Source organism: Cavia porcellus, unplaced genomic scaffold, assembly GCF_034190915.1.
Source record: "Cavia porcellus strain 051 isolate PalLab524CR breed Dunkin Hartley unplaced genomic scaffold, mCavPor4.1 scaffold_11, whole genome shotgun sequence".
Taxonomy (NCBI): Eukaryota; Metazoa; Chordata; class Mammalia; order Rodentia; family Caviidae; genus Cavia; species Cavia porcellus.
In genome coordinates, this window is record NW_026947494.1 from 29,801,467 (window position 1) to 29,819,405 (window position 17,939).

At 37.7% G+C, this 17,939-nt stretch overlaps 1 protein-coding gene across 1 annotated transcript in view; it reads right to left on the minus strand.

The window, feature by feature from the left end:
* LOC100720972 (UDP-glucuronosyltransferase 3A2) overlaps positions 1 to 16,776 on the minus strand; it is a gene marked incomplete at its 5' end in the record, with an annotated part of 42,991 nt that extends 26,215 nt beyond the window's left edge. Inside the window, 12 exon segments of the mRNA XM_063257879.1 lie at positions 1,670 to 1,755; positions 2,324 to 2,495; positions 9,647 to 9,794; positions 9,797 to 9,888; positions 11,887 to 11,918; positions 11,920 to 11,976; positions 11,978 to 12,069; positions 12,072 to 12,107; positions 13,972 to 14,215; positions 16,335 to 16,477; positions 16,480 to 16,563; positions 16,566 to 16,776. Coding sequence (XP_063113949.1) covers positions 1,670 to 1,755; positions 2,324 to 2,495; positions 9,647 to 9,794; positions 9,797 to 9,888; positions 11,887 to 11,918; positions 11,920 to 11,976; positions 11,978 to 12,069; positions 12,072 to 12,107; positions 13,972 to 14,215; positions 16,335 to 16,477; positions 16,480 to 16,563; positions 16,566 to 16,776 — 1,397 coding nt within the window.
* Positions 16,777 to 17,939: the final 1,163 nt, after the last annotated feature.

The following is a 17,939-nucleotide window of genomic DNA, read 5'->3' on the forward strand; positions in this document are numbered from 1 at the left end:
TTATTTTATGACTTTAGACCTCCACCCTAGCTCAATCTCAGACAATAAGCCTACTCTTTATAAGGTTAAATTTCCTGAAAAGTGGTGAAAGTTGGATGTCTAGGTGTGGATTTGCCAGGTCATAAGAACAGTACATTATCCGAACCTGAATCATCTGATGAATCACTTTCAGCCTTCTCCCACAGTTGTAAAAGCAGGTTTTCACAATGTGTTGTACTGAATTGGTCTAGTTCCATTGATAATTAATCACAAGTGTATACACCTTTTCATTCATTACAAAGTAAGTGTACACAAATATCACTTCCCGTATTTCCCCAGTACAGTTAGTGATGCACAGCCAGATAACATAATACAAAAGTAAATATCTCACTGTAAAATTGTGATCCGGTGTATTTTACCCAATCTTATGCATGAAAGGTTTTAAGAGAGCTTCTGGGCATATCACTCCAATATACGAGAAGTGCTACAGTATATTGCTTCTCCAAAGCTAACCCCTCATACAAGCAAAGCTACTTTCTGACAAAATTCTCAATCCAAACTTAAAGTCTGTAATAGCCATGGTTCCCTCAGGCAGCTGGGCTGCCCATCTATTTTTCATCTTGGGAGTTTCTAGCCTTGTGTGGATTTATATTGTGTTTGATGTTGGGTCCACCTCCTACCACCGTCATCAGGAGTCAAGACTTATGTTGTGGACTGCTGTGGACCTTTGTCTGTCTTTCTTTTTCTCTGTTTTTTTAAATTTCCTTTCACCACTTTTTTCTTTCTCAATCTTTCTCTCTTTCTTTGGAATATAGTTTCTCTTTTCTTACCACTAACTTTGCTAAGTTGAAGATTCTTCTGTTGCTACTTTTTTAAAAAAGGCAAAAATACCTAAAACATTGCAGGCACAGGGCTGATAGGTATTAAGAGAAAATATAACATTTATACAAAGACCTACATAAAAATGTCCATATCAGATTTTTAAAACACAAAAGTGCAGACAAGCAGACAGCCTAATTTAGTAAGTTTAAACAAACAAACAAAAAAAGAAACAGTAAAACAATTTCAAGATGTTGAACAGTGAGAGTTTCAGGACCTTTGTAACAGGCTAGAGAGAAATTTTAGAATACATGTCATGGAGTTAGAGATTGCATATTTTTAGGGCATTTCACTGGAGTGGAAAAGATTGAATTCAGGTTTCAGGAGGAGGACAAGGCAGCTGAAATTCATATATTAGAAAAACAAGGAATTTCGGACTACATGAAAGCCTGAGCTTAGAGTCTCCCTGGAACAAGCCAGTAAGCACATGTCAGCAAACTCATCAGAATAGCAATAATCTCTAAAAAGGATCAGGTCAAACAAAATTGAGGTGAATCATAGCCTTCTTCAGACTCTTAATACTTATTTAATATCTAGAAAAAAGTTTTACTATTGGCGTGGCAAAGTTGACATTACTGACTCCTGTGATTAACTGTGTGTGGATTCTGAGATTTGAGAGAAAGGTGACTATATTAAATTGTGTAAATCCCAGTAATCTGAAATTGATTTCAAGTTATAAAGAAAATGAAGATACCTAAAGTAGATACCATTTATGGAGAATCAGAAGTACCCAGGCATTAAATCATAACCTTGAACTGGAAGTTAGGGGCTTTTTTATACTAGCTATGAATCTGCTTCCTGACCTACTCACCAAAAATGTCGAGACTTTGTGGAAGGGATACAAATTGTCTGGACTGAATGCCTTAAGCCCATGGCATTTGTGGTTGCAGCCAGTCCCTAAGAATTACAGATGTAACGTGTTAGGCCAGCAAAAACAAAGATGAAATGTGTCCTGGGACATAATGTCTCCTAGTTATAAAGGTACAGGAAGAGGATTTTTGTTGAAATTTGTATTTAATAAAAATACTGTAAAAATAATAAAACTACTTTTAAAAGCCTAAAACTCTGTCAACATTTTAATAATGTGGTACAGATTTTCCCCAAAGAGATTATGAATTTGTTAGTGATAACCAAGTGACAGATCTCTTAAAAATAGCAAGAGACCAAGAAATATTGATTCAACAGCTGATAGATGATGCAAGAATAATAACGTAAGATTAATTGTAATCAATGAAGAATCAGAAGATACCACAAAAAATGTAAAAAATGTAATTACAGAAGTAATAGCAGAAAACTTTCAAAAAGTGAAAAAAACAGAATTTGAGATGCAAATAAGTGAGGCATATTGAATTCCAAACAGTCATGATCAGAAAAAAGTACACCAAGCAGTAGGATAGACAAGATCGCAGAAACTCAACACAAGCATGCAATATTAAAAGCTACTAAAGAGAAGTCTGGGTGCCGCCTGTTCTTCTGCCTTCATTTCCCATCGTGCTGAGGTGGGTGGCATGGCGGAGAAGGATGACACCGGAGTTTGACGAAGAGGTGGTTTTTGAGGTGTAGCCAGTTCTCCTGAGTCCAGGCTCTGGATGTGAGTGCTTTTGTGTAGCACTATTTTAAGACGTTCTCTCTGCCATCTTGAATGAAAAATATCGACTTCCGGGAGAACATGGCGGACAGATAACAGCAACTACCGGAGGCTCTCTAAAAACTAGGCTCAGAAGCCAGGTATAGTGCGGACTAAAGAGACATAAGCAGGTGGAGTTATGCTCTGCTGACTCAGGAACGAACTCGGCTGAGAGTAACCAACTTGGAATGCAGTCCTGGTGCTAAAACAGGAACAGAAAAGCCTCGCTGCTGAGGCTGGACACCACGCCATTTGGGTTTCCCACCCTGCGGTGGCTGGCTGCCTCTACATCGGCTCGCAAGGAGAGAGACGCACGGAAACTCTGAGAACGGGAGTCTGCGAACGGAGTCGAAAACAGGACGGGCAGGGAGGCATGTTCTGACTTGTGGCGAGGTGAGTGAGAGAAACTGACACTCCACCACAGTTTGACTCCAGCGGACTTTCTGGGCCCGAGCAGTCCTGTGGGAGCAGGGCGCGGTGGGGACTCCAGCCACACATCCCCCTCTCGGGCGGGATTGGTGAAAAGTGCCTGACCTGCGTGACGCTGCCGGCGGACCCCGTAGGCTGGCCTAACCCAGATCCCAGAGCCCGACGGAGGCCGGGAGGGGCGGGCCCCGCGTAGGCTGCCTGGTGCGCAGCGGTGAGCGGGAACACCTAACCGGCGCAATTCGATCAGGCTGTGGCTGACAGGGAGAGAAGCTGGGCCTCTCATATAAGCTTGCATATATAAGGAACAGAGAATATGGGAAGAGGCAGCAACAAGAAAGGCTCCTCAGCCCCCAATTCTGAGAAACAGGCAATAGCAGACACCGCACCATTACACATAAGGCGCCACATAGAGAGCCTCATAGACCAATTCAGGAATGAAGTTATCAACGACCTGAAGCTAGAAGTATGCAAAATAGTTAGAGAAATGCTAAGCACCACCCAAGAAAAAACAGATGGTGGAATGGAAGAACAGAAAAAGAGGGGAGAATTGTTTGATGGAGAAAACAGAGAAAGCATAGAATACGTGAAGCAGGTTCAAAGGGACTACCAAGAAACTAAGAAGTCTATCGAAGCCTGGCATAACAGCTTGAAAGAAACTAAGGACAGACTATCTGAACTGGAGGGCAGAATTGTAATATCGGAGAATGAAATGAAAAACTTCTTAAAAATAACAAAGAAACAAACAGCAATAATACAAAGACAAGAAGATGATAAGAGGATCCATAACTTAAGGATTAAGAACATAAAAGAAGAAGTAGGGACACAAACAAATGAACTACAAAAGCTACTCACAGAAATAATCCAGGAGAATTTTCCTAATTTAGCAAAAGGTAAAGATACTCAGATGTATGAGGCATACAGGACCCCAGCTACCTACAACCCAAACAGAGCAACACCCAGGCATATAATAATAAAAATTCCAGAAATTCAATACAAGAACAGAATATTAAAAGCTGTCAGAGACAAGAAACAGACCACTTACAAGGGAGCACCCATCAGAATTACAGCAGATTTCTCTGCACAAACCATCAAATCACGAAGAGCGTGGAGGGAAATAATTCAAGCTTTGAAAGATAATAATCTCCAGCCAAGATTGAGATATCCTGCACAACTGTCCCTGGAAATTGATGGAAAAACAAGGTGCTTCCAGGATAAAGAGGAACTGGGGGAATTTGCAACCACCAATTCAACTCTACAGAGAGTATTGCAGGATATTCTAAAAAAAGAAAAATACAAAGAGTCCTGAAATAATGGAGGACACAACGAATGGAGCAGAGAACAAAGTGAAGAAGACAAACTGACAGCTACTGACAGAATAAGAGCTCAACAGAAATGAGGCAGAGAAGATTGGATGATAGGAACAGCTATTTTGGAGAAAATGACATCTTAATAGGTAATACTGATTTAGTATCATCTTGTTTTGAAGTCTCATCTAGCTTTTGTCCTTCTGTCTCCAATGGTCCAAATAGGTTGTATCTTACTGGATTTTATTATGTACGATAGTATAAGCAAAAACCTTTTAAAGACAAGGAGATTATACAGAAACCATTGTTCATTTTCTGTTAGTCGATTCTAAATACTCTGTAATGCTGTCATTCTCTTAAATGGTTTTACATTGTTTTGATATACTTAATCCTGCAGTATACGAAGTTGTACTCAAGGATTTCAAGGAAAGAGATAATATGGTAACTACTTTTAGGTCAGGATTATCTGGTGGTGAAACACTATTCTGCTTAAATGGTTATGTTTTGATCTGTGCTGTTTCGTTGTTATGCCCTCTTTTATCTCAATCTCCACTCCATTATTTACTTTTTTATTTTTATCCTTTTAATTAAAGGAAAAAAATAGCAGGATATATTATAGTAACCCACTTTGACTTTCTATTATCTCGATTTGAAGCCCTGTATTACTCTCACCATCTTGTTTTTGACTGAGGTTCCCCTATTCTGTTTTGCTGGATAGTATCAGGTTCGAAAATTTAGGCGTCAGCTGTGAAGATAATGAGATTCATTATAACGCCCATTCTCGTTGACTTTTATCTATTTTTGAAGACCTACAATGTCTCCAGTGTTTTGGTTTTGTCGGTTTTATTCTTTACTGTTTTGTTCAATTGTATTATAACTAATGGTATAGGCAATTCTATTAGAGATAGCGGGAGGCATTATGGTAACGATTGTTGATCACCTTGTATTATGTTTTCACATTATCTATTATGTCCACCCTTTTGACTTGACCGATTCTGTTCTGTTATGTCACATTTGGTTTTACTCTCTTCCAAAAAAGTAATAAGAACCATGGGAGCAATGAAACCCAAAATATGTAATTGTTATTGTACAAAAGAGAGGAAAAGAAAGTGCTCTATACTATATAACTGCATGTATGTTTAAGTGTATAGGATGGAAAATGATATCACAGAGTTTTATTGGATCATTGAACAGAACTGTTTGCAGTATCATTGATGGAATGTCCACTTTACAAGCTTTAATTTTGTGACTTGAACAATTATTTCTAAGATGACAATATGTAATCCATTAACTAGTGATTTCCTACTGTTCATTTTTTTTTCTGCAAATCTGTATAACTTGTACCCTTTCTTTGCTTTTTTTTTCTTTTCTCCTTAAATAAAATTTAAAAAAAAAAAAAAAAAAAGCTACTAAAGAAAAGAAGCTAATTACCTATAAAGTAAAGCCCATTGGAATCACAGCAGACTTCTTAACACAAACCCTTAATTCAAGGAGAGCTTAAAGTATTTCAATCCCTAAAAGAAAACAAACTTCAACTCAGACTGATGTACCCCACAAAATTATCTTTCAAAATTGATGGAGAAATAAGATATATCCATGAAAGAGAAACTTGCATGCCCAAAATTTCTGAAGAATATTTGAGAAAAAGGAAACAATTTCAAGAATCCCAATAAAATTTGAATCTACCAGGCAGGGCAAGTAATTAAATATAAAGGGGAATAAGAACCAACAGCAAGAAAATAATATGACAAGGATAAGTCAATGCATATTATAGCCATCGATGTGAATAATCTCAGTTCACCTCTTGAAACAGATTGGCATATTGGATTAAGAAACAAGATCCTCAATATGTTACAATCAAGAAATATATTTAACTAGAAAAGAAACTCATAGACTGAAACCTATAAAATGGAAAATAATACTCCATGTGACCAGAACCTAGGAAAAAGCAGGGGAGGCTATTCTATTTGCAAACAAAATGGATTTCAAGCCAAAACTAATGAGAAGAGACAAACAGGAACAATCCAAGAGGGAGACATTATCATAAATATATATGCACCAAATACCAGTGCACCCAACTATATGAAACAAACACTAAGGTATATTAAAAATCAGATAAGCACTGATATAATTGTAATGGGAGATCTCAATACCTACTGTCATAAATAAATCAACAAGACAGGAAAATTAACAAAGAAGTATAAGAGCCCAATAAAACTTTTGAACAAATGGAGTTAGTCAATGCTAAGGATTATTCTACCCAACAGCAACAGAATACACATTCTTCTCTGCAGCACACAGAATTTTCTCCAAAATAGGTCACATACTAGCTCATAGAATATGTTTAAATAAATTGAAAAGAATTGAGATTATCCCACAAATATTATCAGATTCTGATGCAATGGAATTGAAAATAAATTGTAAAAGAAATAAAGAAACTACATAGATGCATAAAATTAAATAACAACTTCCTGAACAGCCAATTGGTCACAGATGAAATTAAAGAAGAACTTAGATGGTTTCTACAATTAAACGATAATGCCAATACAAGATATCAAAAATTATGTGTGCAATGAAGTCAGTCTTCTGAGGGAAACTTATCATGTTGAATTCCTACATGAGCAAAACGAGCAACCTCAAGCAAATAATTTTGAACCTCAAACTTCCAGAAAAAGAAGAGCAAGTTAAACCCAAAATGATCTGAGAGAGAAAAATTATAAACATCAGAGCAGAAATTAATGAAACTGAGACTAAGAGAGAGTCAATTAATCTTCATTATGCATGTGTCATTTTTAACAGTTGGTGTAATAGAAGGCCCTTATTCAAATTTCACCAATTATCCCAATAATACTCTCTGAAACAACATAATTTTCTACTAATGATGTCAACCAAAGATTGTTCATGGCATTCAATTATTCTGTTACATCCCCTTCAGTAAGGTTTAGTTAATTAGATTTTCTTATCTTTTATGTCATTAACATTTTGAAGTATATTATTTTGCGAATGGCTCTCAATTTGAGTTCTTCTGATGTTTTCTTCTTATCTGCTCGTTATGTTGTTTGTGTGAGTGATGTCATTTGCCTTTCAGGGCTCACAGGAGGAAACACATAATGTCAGATTATTACATTAATATTAATAACATTAACATTAATGTTTGATTATGGTTGCATTCTCTCAGTCATAGTTGTAATTTCTCCAATGTAAATATCATTGATGGTGATATTTTCAACCTGCACTGACTCTTCTTTATCAACTAACTGACCTTTACCAATCTCCCACATATACATTTTGTCATCTTAAATTCTTGGTTAAAACCAAGATAGTTGCCAGTGAATAACTTCCATACTCCTATATCAGGTCCTGACCTTAGATCCCCGATCTTCCAAACGAGTGTATGGCAGAGGACAATTTAAAAAGGACAAATTGTATAATTTTTTTAGGGCTCCAGGAGGGTCAAAACCCTCTAGTTGAGTTCACGACTCTGAGAGCTAAGACAGACTTCTCTGGATCAGCCCACTTTTATTAGGACCAAGGACAAAAGGCTGTGAATCTTATACCTACAACACCAAATGAGTTGTGAGTATTATCATTCCCACATTTCTAATTCCTTTTAGGAACTTGGCTCAGTATTATCAGTTCATTTACTCATTTGCTCAATCCAAAGAGTGAAAAATGGACTTCAGTGCATTAACCCATAAAACTGTGAATTACAAACTTACACAATAAAGTATATGACTTTTTACAGTTATATTTGCTTTTAAAGTGATACTTGTATACTCACGTTAATTTATTCTATTCAGTGGTTAATTCTGTTAAATATTTTTTCATGTTTTATGGTTATGGTATCCACCTGTAAAAAGATAAAGTTTATTTCTGTTCAAACTTAATTTTAAAGATTTCTTCTATTGTCTATTGAAATAAGTATTTCCTGCATATCATATTCACATAACTCCAAAACTCAAAGCTACATGAAATGCTAAACTCACATTTCACCTTCTTCATCATCTTGCTCATCTTATTCCATTAACACTTTAGTAGATATTCTGACACATGATTCTCTGATATATTCTTTTTATGAAAACTAAATGTATATTCTGTGAAGGATGGGTTTATCTTCTTTTATCCTCCCCTCATCAACTTACTTTATCTTACAAAGATCGGACATTCTATATTCATTCTTTCAGTCTACCCTTTTTTACTTAACAATAGTGAAATTCACTGTGTATCAATTTGTAGTTGTGTATTATTCCAGTATCTGGATGTTCCATAGTGTCTTCTGTTAATTTTAAAAAGAAAAAACAATAATACAGAATTTCACATCAAGATAGTAGGAAATTAACAATTGTTTATATATTGCATATTGTTATCTTCAAAGTAGTTACTCAGATTACAAAATATAGGCATGAAAAGTTGATCTAACAATATAGGCACAAACTGTTCTTTTCAATGAACTAAAAGAAATCGTAGTACAATTATCTTAACTATCTCACATATATATATATATATATATATATATATATATATATATTTCTTTTCTTTTCCTTTCCTTCCTTTCTCTTTTCCCCCACCCCAGCTGCTCTTTCCTTTTGAGCAGTTTCTTCCTCTTTCACTTTCATAGTTACTGTAGATTTTGGATCTGATTTATTCTTTCAGTTTTTATACTATGGAGACAATACAATGTTTACACATACAAGGCTCATTCATTTCATTTACAATAGTCTCTAGTTGCATCCATTTGCTCCACAGCTTCCTTCCTCATTTTAACTTCTTTACAGGGGATTAGCCTTTCACATATAATGTATGTTGGGAAATTTCTTTCTCCCAGTATTTCATCTGTGTATGACATTCCTCTTGGTCTTTTTTTTTTATCCATGCAAAAGTTTTTTTGTGTTTTCTTTCTTACGTTGTGAACTAACTCTTCGTTGGGAAAACTGTTTCTGCCTAAGTGATAGGCCAGGCTTCCTGAACTTTAAAGAGGGCTTACAGGACAGAAAAGATGCAGGTATAAAGTGTAAGAATTTGCCAAATATTTTAAATTTTTTTACATCAAGTGATAGAAGAAAAACTGGGAAAGACAGAAGAGTCATCTGGACAGACAGAATGAAATTGCCAGAGCACTGCACCTGGGCAAGGCAGTGAGGAGAAGGCAGGGCTGGGTTGGGAAGATTTGTAACTGAGTTGAGGTGTCCGAGTCACTGGTGGACAGTCAGCAAGTCCATTAGTGGTACATAAGGGTTTCAAAGCAAAGGCAGATAATAGTGAAGAGCAAATGTCAAAACATGGGCAGGTGCAGGAAAGGGAAAGACACCAGGGTTTCCTGTGCTAGGATGAGGGAAAGAGTCAAAGAATCAGGAATTCTCCGACAGCCCCCCAACAAAGCTGCATTTGGCATCAAACCTTTTTCAGCTTCTTTTCCCCACTCGGTCACCTGGTCACCATACCCAGCAACTTCCCACAGAACCACATGATGCTCAGAGTGAGCTGGATGAGCAGGAACAAAAATACATCAAGCAAATACTGCTCATACCATGGCTGCTGGAAGGCAAAGAGCTTGAGGTGTGCAGCACCCTCATACAGAGGTTGTAGGCGATCCATCCCACCAGTCTCTGAGAAGGGTACAGAGGGTGGGAGCATTGGATGATGCTGGCAGCCACCACAGCAGACTTGTACCTTTAGGAGGAGACAGAAAAGGGGTATTATAGATGTGGTATCATAAGACTTAGAGAACTTCTCTCTCTCTTTCTCTCTGTCTCTCTGTCTCCCCCCCCATACCACACACACACACACACACATACACACACACACACACACACACACACACACACACACACACACACACTTTTTTTAAAATTTTATTTAAGGAGAAAAGAAAAAAAAGCAGAGAAAGGGTACAAGTTATACAGATTTACAGAAAAAAAATGAACAGTAGGAAATCACTAGTTAATGGATTACATATTGTCATCTTAGAAATAATTGTTCAAGTCACAAAATTAAAGCTTGTAAAGTGGACATTCCATCAATGATACTGCAAACAGTTCTGTTCATTGCTCCAATAAAACTCTGTGATATCATTTTCTATCGTATACACTTAAATATACATGCAGTTATATAGCACACAAACTTATTTTACAACTTTATGCCTATAGGTACTTTTCCAAGAAAATTATTTGGCATCACCTTGGAACTATATCTGGATCCCTTTGAAATTTTCAATAAAAAACCTGGACATAAAGATCTGTAGTTAATTCTGAAAGTGCTTCACTGTATAAAAGTGACTTAATCTGTTAGGACTGCACACTATAGGAAAATTATATGTGATACAATCATTTTGCATACATGTAGATCTCATACATTTTAGAGCTATCTTCTTGACTCAGTGGTAATCATTTCCTGGGGAATGCCAGGCCAGAAGGAGTCCTGCACTTCCCTGAACCATCAGCATGTCATGTTGACCAGGGATGGCTTCCTCGATTGAGACCTGTGTATTTGCTCAACACACTTTGTAACATCCTGTGTTTGATCCTGTCACCATCTAGAAATTTCTAAGCTTTATGCAAGAGTTCTCAAGTTTTTGTTTCCCTCTAGTTACAAATTATGTAACTTGTCCTAATGATGCTATATATTTGAGGACCACCCCATCCCAGAATGATCCCTTCAATGAAGCCTGCAGATAATGTATATTTGGAGTTTAATCCTTTGAAAAACCCAAAGGAACACCCATAATACATTAAATTTAAAATATATACAATTTTCCTGGTGTGTAATAACTTATCTATCTCTAAAGCCTTCAGCTATGTGTTTGTTTTTCATTTATTTGGTAAGAATGACTTGAGTATATCTTGTGTGGATGGTAATAAGAAATGAGGCCTGATTCAGGTTTATGCTCTTAAAACTAGTAAATTGTTCATTTCTTCTAACTTATAAATAAAAAAACTTTAATTCTCCCATGAGATTATTGTACTGGATGAATGGTTATTTACCTTGGAGGTCATTGGGCCTTTTTTTTTTTTGCCTTGTTTAATTCATTAATTACTTATATGGTGGCAGATCTTGTGCCAGTCACCGAAAACATCATAGAAAACAAGGAACATACTCTGTTGTCCTTACAGAACTTGTTCTCTACTCTCTAGTGTGGGAGGACAACAATTAAATGAAAAATGAATAAGTAATTGTAAACTCTAAGAAGCAGTAGGAAGGAGATAAAATAACTGGGTGTCAGAAGAGAGGCTAGGAGTACTGTCAGAGAGGAAGCCTCTCAGAAGGTGACATTACAGGTGAGGTTCGAATGCCATGAAGAAGCCATCCCTAAAGAGAAGGGAAGAAGCATTAACAACAAGCACAGGCAAAAGGCCAAGGAAGAAAAGAGCGGGAAGTATTTATGGAACAGAAAAGAAGCTGCCTGCCTCAGTGGAATTCTAGTGTAAGGACCCAAAGTATAAATATTCTCAGAACCCCTGTGTGTAGAGTTTGGGTCCCTCGAAGCCATAGCTTGAAACTTATTCTTTGCATTATATTGCTCTAGTATTGTTCTCAGAGGACACAGGCCAGCTATTAGTTTTACAGAAACACACATCCTGATAATTTAATCTCTAATGAAAAACAGACACACAGAATGGTAGGGTCAGGCCACCATGAGCCTAACTAACCACAATCCCACAGAACTGCTACCTCTTGTCTTCTATGACTTGTTTCATCTTAAGTCAGTGTCAGTGTCTCTGTCTTGAGCTTCTTTAATGGAAGAGAAACTCCAAGTTTTTTTTGGAGTTTCTACGTGGACCATGTTTTCAGGCTGTTCTCCAAAGAGAGGAACCATGGCCACACCACACTGGCTGGTCTCTGCTATGCTATTCAGCTACCATTTGTGGCAAAGAGATGGATGTGAGAGTGAGCTGTTGCAAAAAAAGAAAAAAAGAAAGAAAAGCAGAACATTTCAGGTTGAAATTTTGGAACACCAAGTAGACCAGACCAACATAAGGAAATACAGAGAGAATCTAACCATTGTAAATAATGACTTTGCTTGAGGCACATTCAGTGATGCATGCTTCAAGATCCAGGACTCAGAACTTGCTGTTATGGCTTGTATCTAGATGTCACCCAAAAGTCTCATGTGCTCATAGATGAGACATTTATGGGATTAAGGGTGTGTGGTACTAAATTAGTCCACTGATTGAATTGGCATAGTTCTGGGTGTGGCTGAATGGATTTACTGAAGACAGCAGCCCTCCACCACGGGTGTGGGTGGCTGGAACCTTGGATCAGATGAAAAGGAAAGGCTCGCTGTTGCTGCTCACGGCCTGCTGTTTGCTGCTTTATGTCTCCTGCCTGCTTTCCATGAAGTTCCTCCCCTTTGATGCCCCTCTGCCATGCCACTCTACCTTGGAATCAGCAGAGTATGGACTAAAACCTTACAAACTGTGAACTGAAATAAACATTTCCTTCTTAACCTTGAGTGTCTGGTATTTTGTCTCAGAAAAAAAAAAAGTAAGGCACTTGCTTTTGTATACAAACTTTTCAACTCAACCAGAATCTTGCTAATAGTCAGCATGCAGAAAAAATACTAAAAAAGACATGTACTTCTATGTACCCCATCCATCCATTCATCCTTATTTCTGTGCTCTTTGTGTCTCTCTTTGCTTTTCTCATTTCTGCTCTTTCTCCTCACGTATCTGTCTTACTCCTCTCCTTTCATCCTGAGATCTTTACTGCCAACTAATTACTCTTTTCCCTTCATTTCTGTCACATTCATTGACACATTCACAACTTATGTCAAAAAAACCCTTGCAGATTGTATTGTATCCTCTATTATATAAAAATTCCGTTAAAAACAGACCAGACTCTACAGCTTAGTATCTCCCATTCCTGTCTTTCCATCACAGCATTATTTAGAGATAACTAAAATGATTACTCATAATGAAAAATAGTATCTCAGCTTGTGTCATTCAATTGCAGTGTCTGTCAGAAACTTCTTGTCACTTCTTTGAAATGGGAATCGTGTGCTTCACCACATGCAAAGAAATGCATTTACTAAAGGAAAACAAGAATCTGTTTCTTAATTCCCCAAGTTATTTTAAACCACAGTCTTGATTCTGAGCCTCTGTTCTAGTCAGGGACTGTAACAAGATGACTAAGAAGGAACACTGGGCACAATGAAAATCTGTTGAAGGGTGAGAAAGTTCTTTGTCACTAGACAACCCAAGTCAAAAAACAACCGTAAGTTTGCTAAGCTTGTCACCATCAAGGTATTTAAGTATATTCTCAATAAATCATTGACATCCATGACATTGATTTGAGTTGCTCAGATCTTTAGTATATTTATAAAGTGAATGCATAGCCATTTGTTCATGTAAAGACCCATGACTGAATTGGTGCTTATGAAACCATTAAGAGTGGCACCTTCCTCCGCATCCACCCACAGCTGTATTCTCAGTTAATGGGTTGTCTTGGACCTTTTTGGATGCCATTTTCCAAGACTAAGTGCAGTAGAATGAAGAGGAGTTGGCAAGAGTTTCACTCTTGATTATAGACAGTAGGCCTGAGATAGAAAGGAATGACAGAAACATGTTGTTTTGGTGCCTAGCCTCATAGAAGAATAGCTTGATTCCCCCAAGAACTCCAAATGGCTGCTTCTTTCCTCCCCTCTGAAGACATACCTTTCCCTAAGAGCAGCTCCTTCTTATGTTGGTGCCTATGCCCAGCTAGAGCTATGAGTCCTGTGATCCCTAAAGACATATCAATGGAAAGAAACGAACAGACCCAGACAGCCCTTACCTAGATCATTCTGAGGAAGCCAGTTCACGATTTTCACATTTGCAGCCAATTTGACATCTTTGGGCCAAAGAAAATTCTTATCCTTTCCTACCATTCATTGCGAGAGTTAGAAAAAGGCACTGTTCATCTCCTCGAGGTCTTCCTGTTTCTGGTAACTACTCACCATTGAGCCCAGAGCCACAAGGATAAAATCAGAGTCCCCAAATTTGGTGATGAAGTTTTCCAGGTACTGGAGAGATAACAATGTAGAGGAGACAGCAAAGTTGTTTGAGACAAGATGAAGTCAGATCATTTACTAACAGTCCTCCCCTCGGGGCCTCATGCTTGCTGTCTTGAAATCCTTTCTTCTGGTATGATTTAGCATCCTCTGAGTTGTGTTTATGTTCACTGCATTAATGGAAACTTCTTTGTTCTTTGAAACCTTGATATCAATATCATGTCCAGGATTCATGCTAGATTCAGGGAACCAGAATCATCTGATTGCTTTCCACTGCCAGAACAAAGCTGGTAGTATCTGAATGTGTGCTGGTGATAAGTTAGGATTCAGCATGGGGAGTGGGACTTCTGGAGTTGGTTGGATTATCTGTGTTGTTAGAAGAAATGGAGCAGTGCCGAAATATTGTTCCAATATTCGATGATATTTTTAATCACTGATCTTTGTGCTTCATCCGCTAGCTCAACGATTCCCCCACATGATTGCAAACCGTAACCACATGGGATGATTCATAATAGCAGCTCTATCCAGCCCCAACGGCAGACCTGGGGAGACCTGTCTCAGTTTCCCAGTAAGCTCTTTAAAAAGATTGTGATCTAATGTCTTAACCCTGGCTTTAACACAGATTGTTCAATATTTACTTCCAAATATTTCTTAGGACCTGTGAACTGATTCATCATTCCAAAGGCCCACTTTGAACCAGCCTTTTAATCTTTAAATTACAAAAACATTAGATCACTATGTGATAATTATAAAATGCAAAGAAGAAAAGAATTTGCTGTGTATTATCTCACAGCCACTATAGCTCTTACTCCTACAGTTATCTTCATAAAAATTTTCTACCTTTACTGTATGGTCATACTCTACCCTATAAGCCCTCTCGTAAAAGCCACATCTGGCTTTATTTGTGCAATTGAATTTTCCACTACCTTACTCTAACCAGAATCTCTCAGAGAACTCAAGCTTGTGGCCATCTCATTTCCACATCTAACCACTGCTCTCTAATCTCCCCACCTTGGAAGTCTTTCTTCCCAGATCCTTTTCTTAAAACTCCTGCCACCAACATAGAGCTCATCTGGCCTATCCCAACCCCTCTAGTGCAATTAATGTGTCATCCCTGAAGGAAATATAGATATTTTGCTGCATGAAAGACAGCAAAAACTCAGGGCCTCCCAGTCTGGAAGTGAAAAGCAGAGTAAAAGCCACATACCACCTGACTATGCTTCCCCTCCTTTTTAAAAGTGGAGGCGATCACACCTTCCCACATGTGGCAGAATGTCATATAACTTCTGTAAAATGGCAACTCGGTGCTAATAGGGAACAGGCAGACAACTGATCATAGCTTTCCTTGTTTTTAAAACTTCAAGAGCAGCACTTGTGAGTCCACGTAGTGTGTTCAGATTAACTGGGCAGCTTTTATAGCTTGCAGTGTCTGAATCTACCATAGATGGATAAAATCATAAAGTGTAGGTAGAGCCAAGAAACAGGCTTTACAGGCTGGATGCCCTGGGGATGTGAGTTCTGTCCTTGCTATTAGTCCTACACAATCCTGTCCCAGTTATGTCCTGTCCTGTCTACTTCACTGTAAATCATTCATCTCATTAGCAAGTATTGCATATAAAAAGCACTCATATATATTGAACACATCACACAAAATGCAAAGAAAAAGCTAGATACAGTGCTACATGCCTATAGTACCACCTATCAAGAAGACAAAGGAAGGAGAATCACTTGAACCTAGTAATTTGAAACCAATCTAGGCAGTATAGTGAGAACTTATCTCATAAAAACAAACCAAAAAACCACTCAAATAATAACAAAAAAGGAAACAGAAAAAAAGGTAAATATAAATATAAGTTTTAATGAAAAGCCTTATTTCACTAAAGCCAAAACTAGATTGAGGCAAGAGAAGAGCTCAGAGTGTACACATGAGGAAGCTCTTAATCTTAGAGACAAGCAAGGCCTAACACTACTTGCTCAACACTGAAAACAAGAATGTACTAAAAAATACACCCTTAGTGCTTCACTTGCTTCACCTTATGCTATTCTCCAGATGTCTCAGGTAGGTGGCATTTACAAATCATGCACCGAAGGCCTCTACAAGAAACACAAACTAAGAGCTAGCTTTTACTACTTCTGGTGTTGGCTTAGTAGATTTGTCCAGTAAGCCTCCAGTGTACACAGTGTCAGGAAGCAAAGTTTAAGCCAAATCAAAGGCAAAGCCAGAACTGATAAACCACAGCTCTGTTTTCAGTAGAAGAGGAGATGAAATTGGTTAAAGCCTTCTTCAAAATGTTCCTTGACAGTGTTGTCAAACATAGACTGTGTTTTCCTTTGCTTTACAGAGAATTCAAAGGACATAAAAAGTTCTTCAGTTGGCCCCAGAAGTTTATAAGATTAGTAAGCAAACTGTACGACAAGGGACTTGGAAGCCCGATGTACACAGTACCAGATGAGGATGGAAAAACGGACTCAAATAGTTTTCAAGCTTCTCAGCAATCAAGACAGTAGTCAAAAATTTCAGTTAGCACCATGTGAAAGTTCTCCTTCTTCACACAATCCATTATATCCATTCTGTTTAGCAAATATCATAATAAAATCCTAATTATTTAATTATTTTAAGTAGTTTTCAAAACTTTTTCTACAAGAAGAAAATAAATGATAAATGTATAAAAAGTGTTAGGTACCCTACATAATAAATATTCTTGAGATACAAAGAAAATATTCCAAGTAAGCAGCATGACTGGCAACAGCCATATAAATATGGAATCTCCATATAGATGAATCTTCATTTATGTAAGAGGGAGAAAGAGATTTTTATATAACAGAGGAAATCATGTGATGTGCAAGTTAGACTCTGATCATATTAGAATCCTCAAAATCCTCAGCTAAAAATAAGAATTCCATCTTTCTATGTATAAGAGTTAAGCAGTGGAGGAAAACCAAAAAGTCTGATTTTGAAACACAGCATTAGCCTTTCCACTTCAGTGCAGACGAAGGTATCCAGAGGGAATAATGCCAAAGCTGCTGCAACATCTCAAGACTACCCATGCGATTATTTTAGGGACCATTCTTCTTAAAAGGCTTTTTTTTCATGTTGGCAAATAATATACCTCCCCCACCTTTTTTTTGACAGGGTAGGAAGACAGATGAGGATGTCCAGCCCAAAAGGAACAGACATAGGATCTTTAGATATCAGGGTTCCACTGGCAGCATGGAAAATGGAGAGAGCCAACACCTTAGCACATGCACTTGGAATTGTGCCCTTGGCACTTGCACACCCTGCACAACTGCTTTCCAATAGAGAACCCACTGAGGCTTGAAAACACGCTAGTGACATGAGATCTCTACCTAATCTTTAGAGTCAGCTTTCAGTCAGAGGATGCAAGTGGTTGACTGAAATCATTCTTTGTTATGTATTCTTAAAAATTTCAAATAACCAAGGATAGTTATTCAAATGTTCTAGATAATTTCCACAATACAGTGAAAATTCCTAAAACATAATTCATTAATCATATTTAAAATTAAATTAATAAATAAAAATTCAAGAATGCATTGTTACTTATACTTGTCCTTAAGAATTTTAATCACAGCGGCCCAGGACAGGAACCAGCAGCATTTACTGAGACCCAAGCCATGCTGGGACCTGAGCACTGGGAAACCAAACAACCCCTCCCTCCCCTGGTGAGCAGCTGTGAGCGTGGCAGGCTCGAGTGGCCCAGGACAGGAGCCTCTAGCA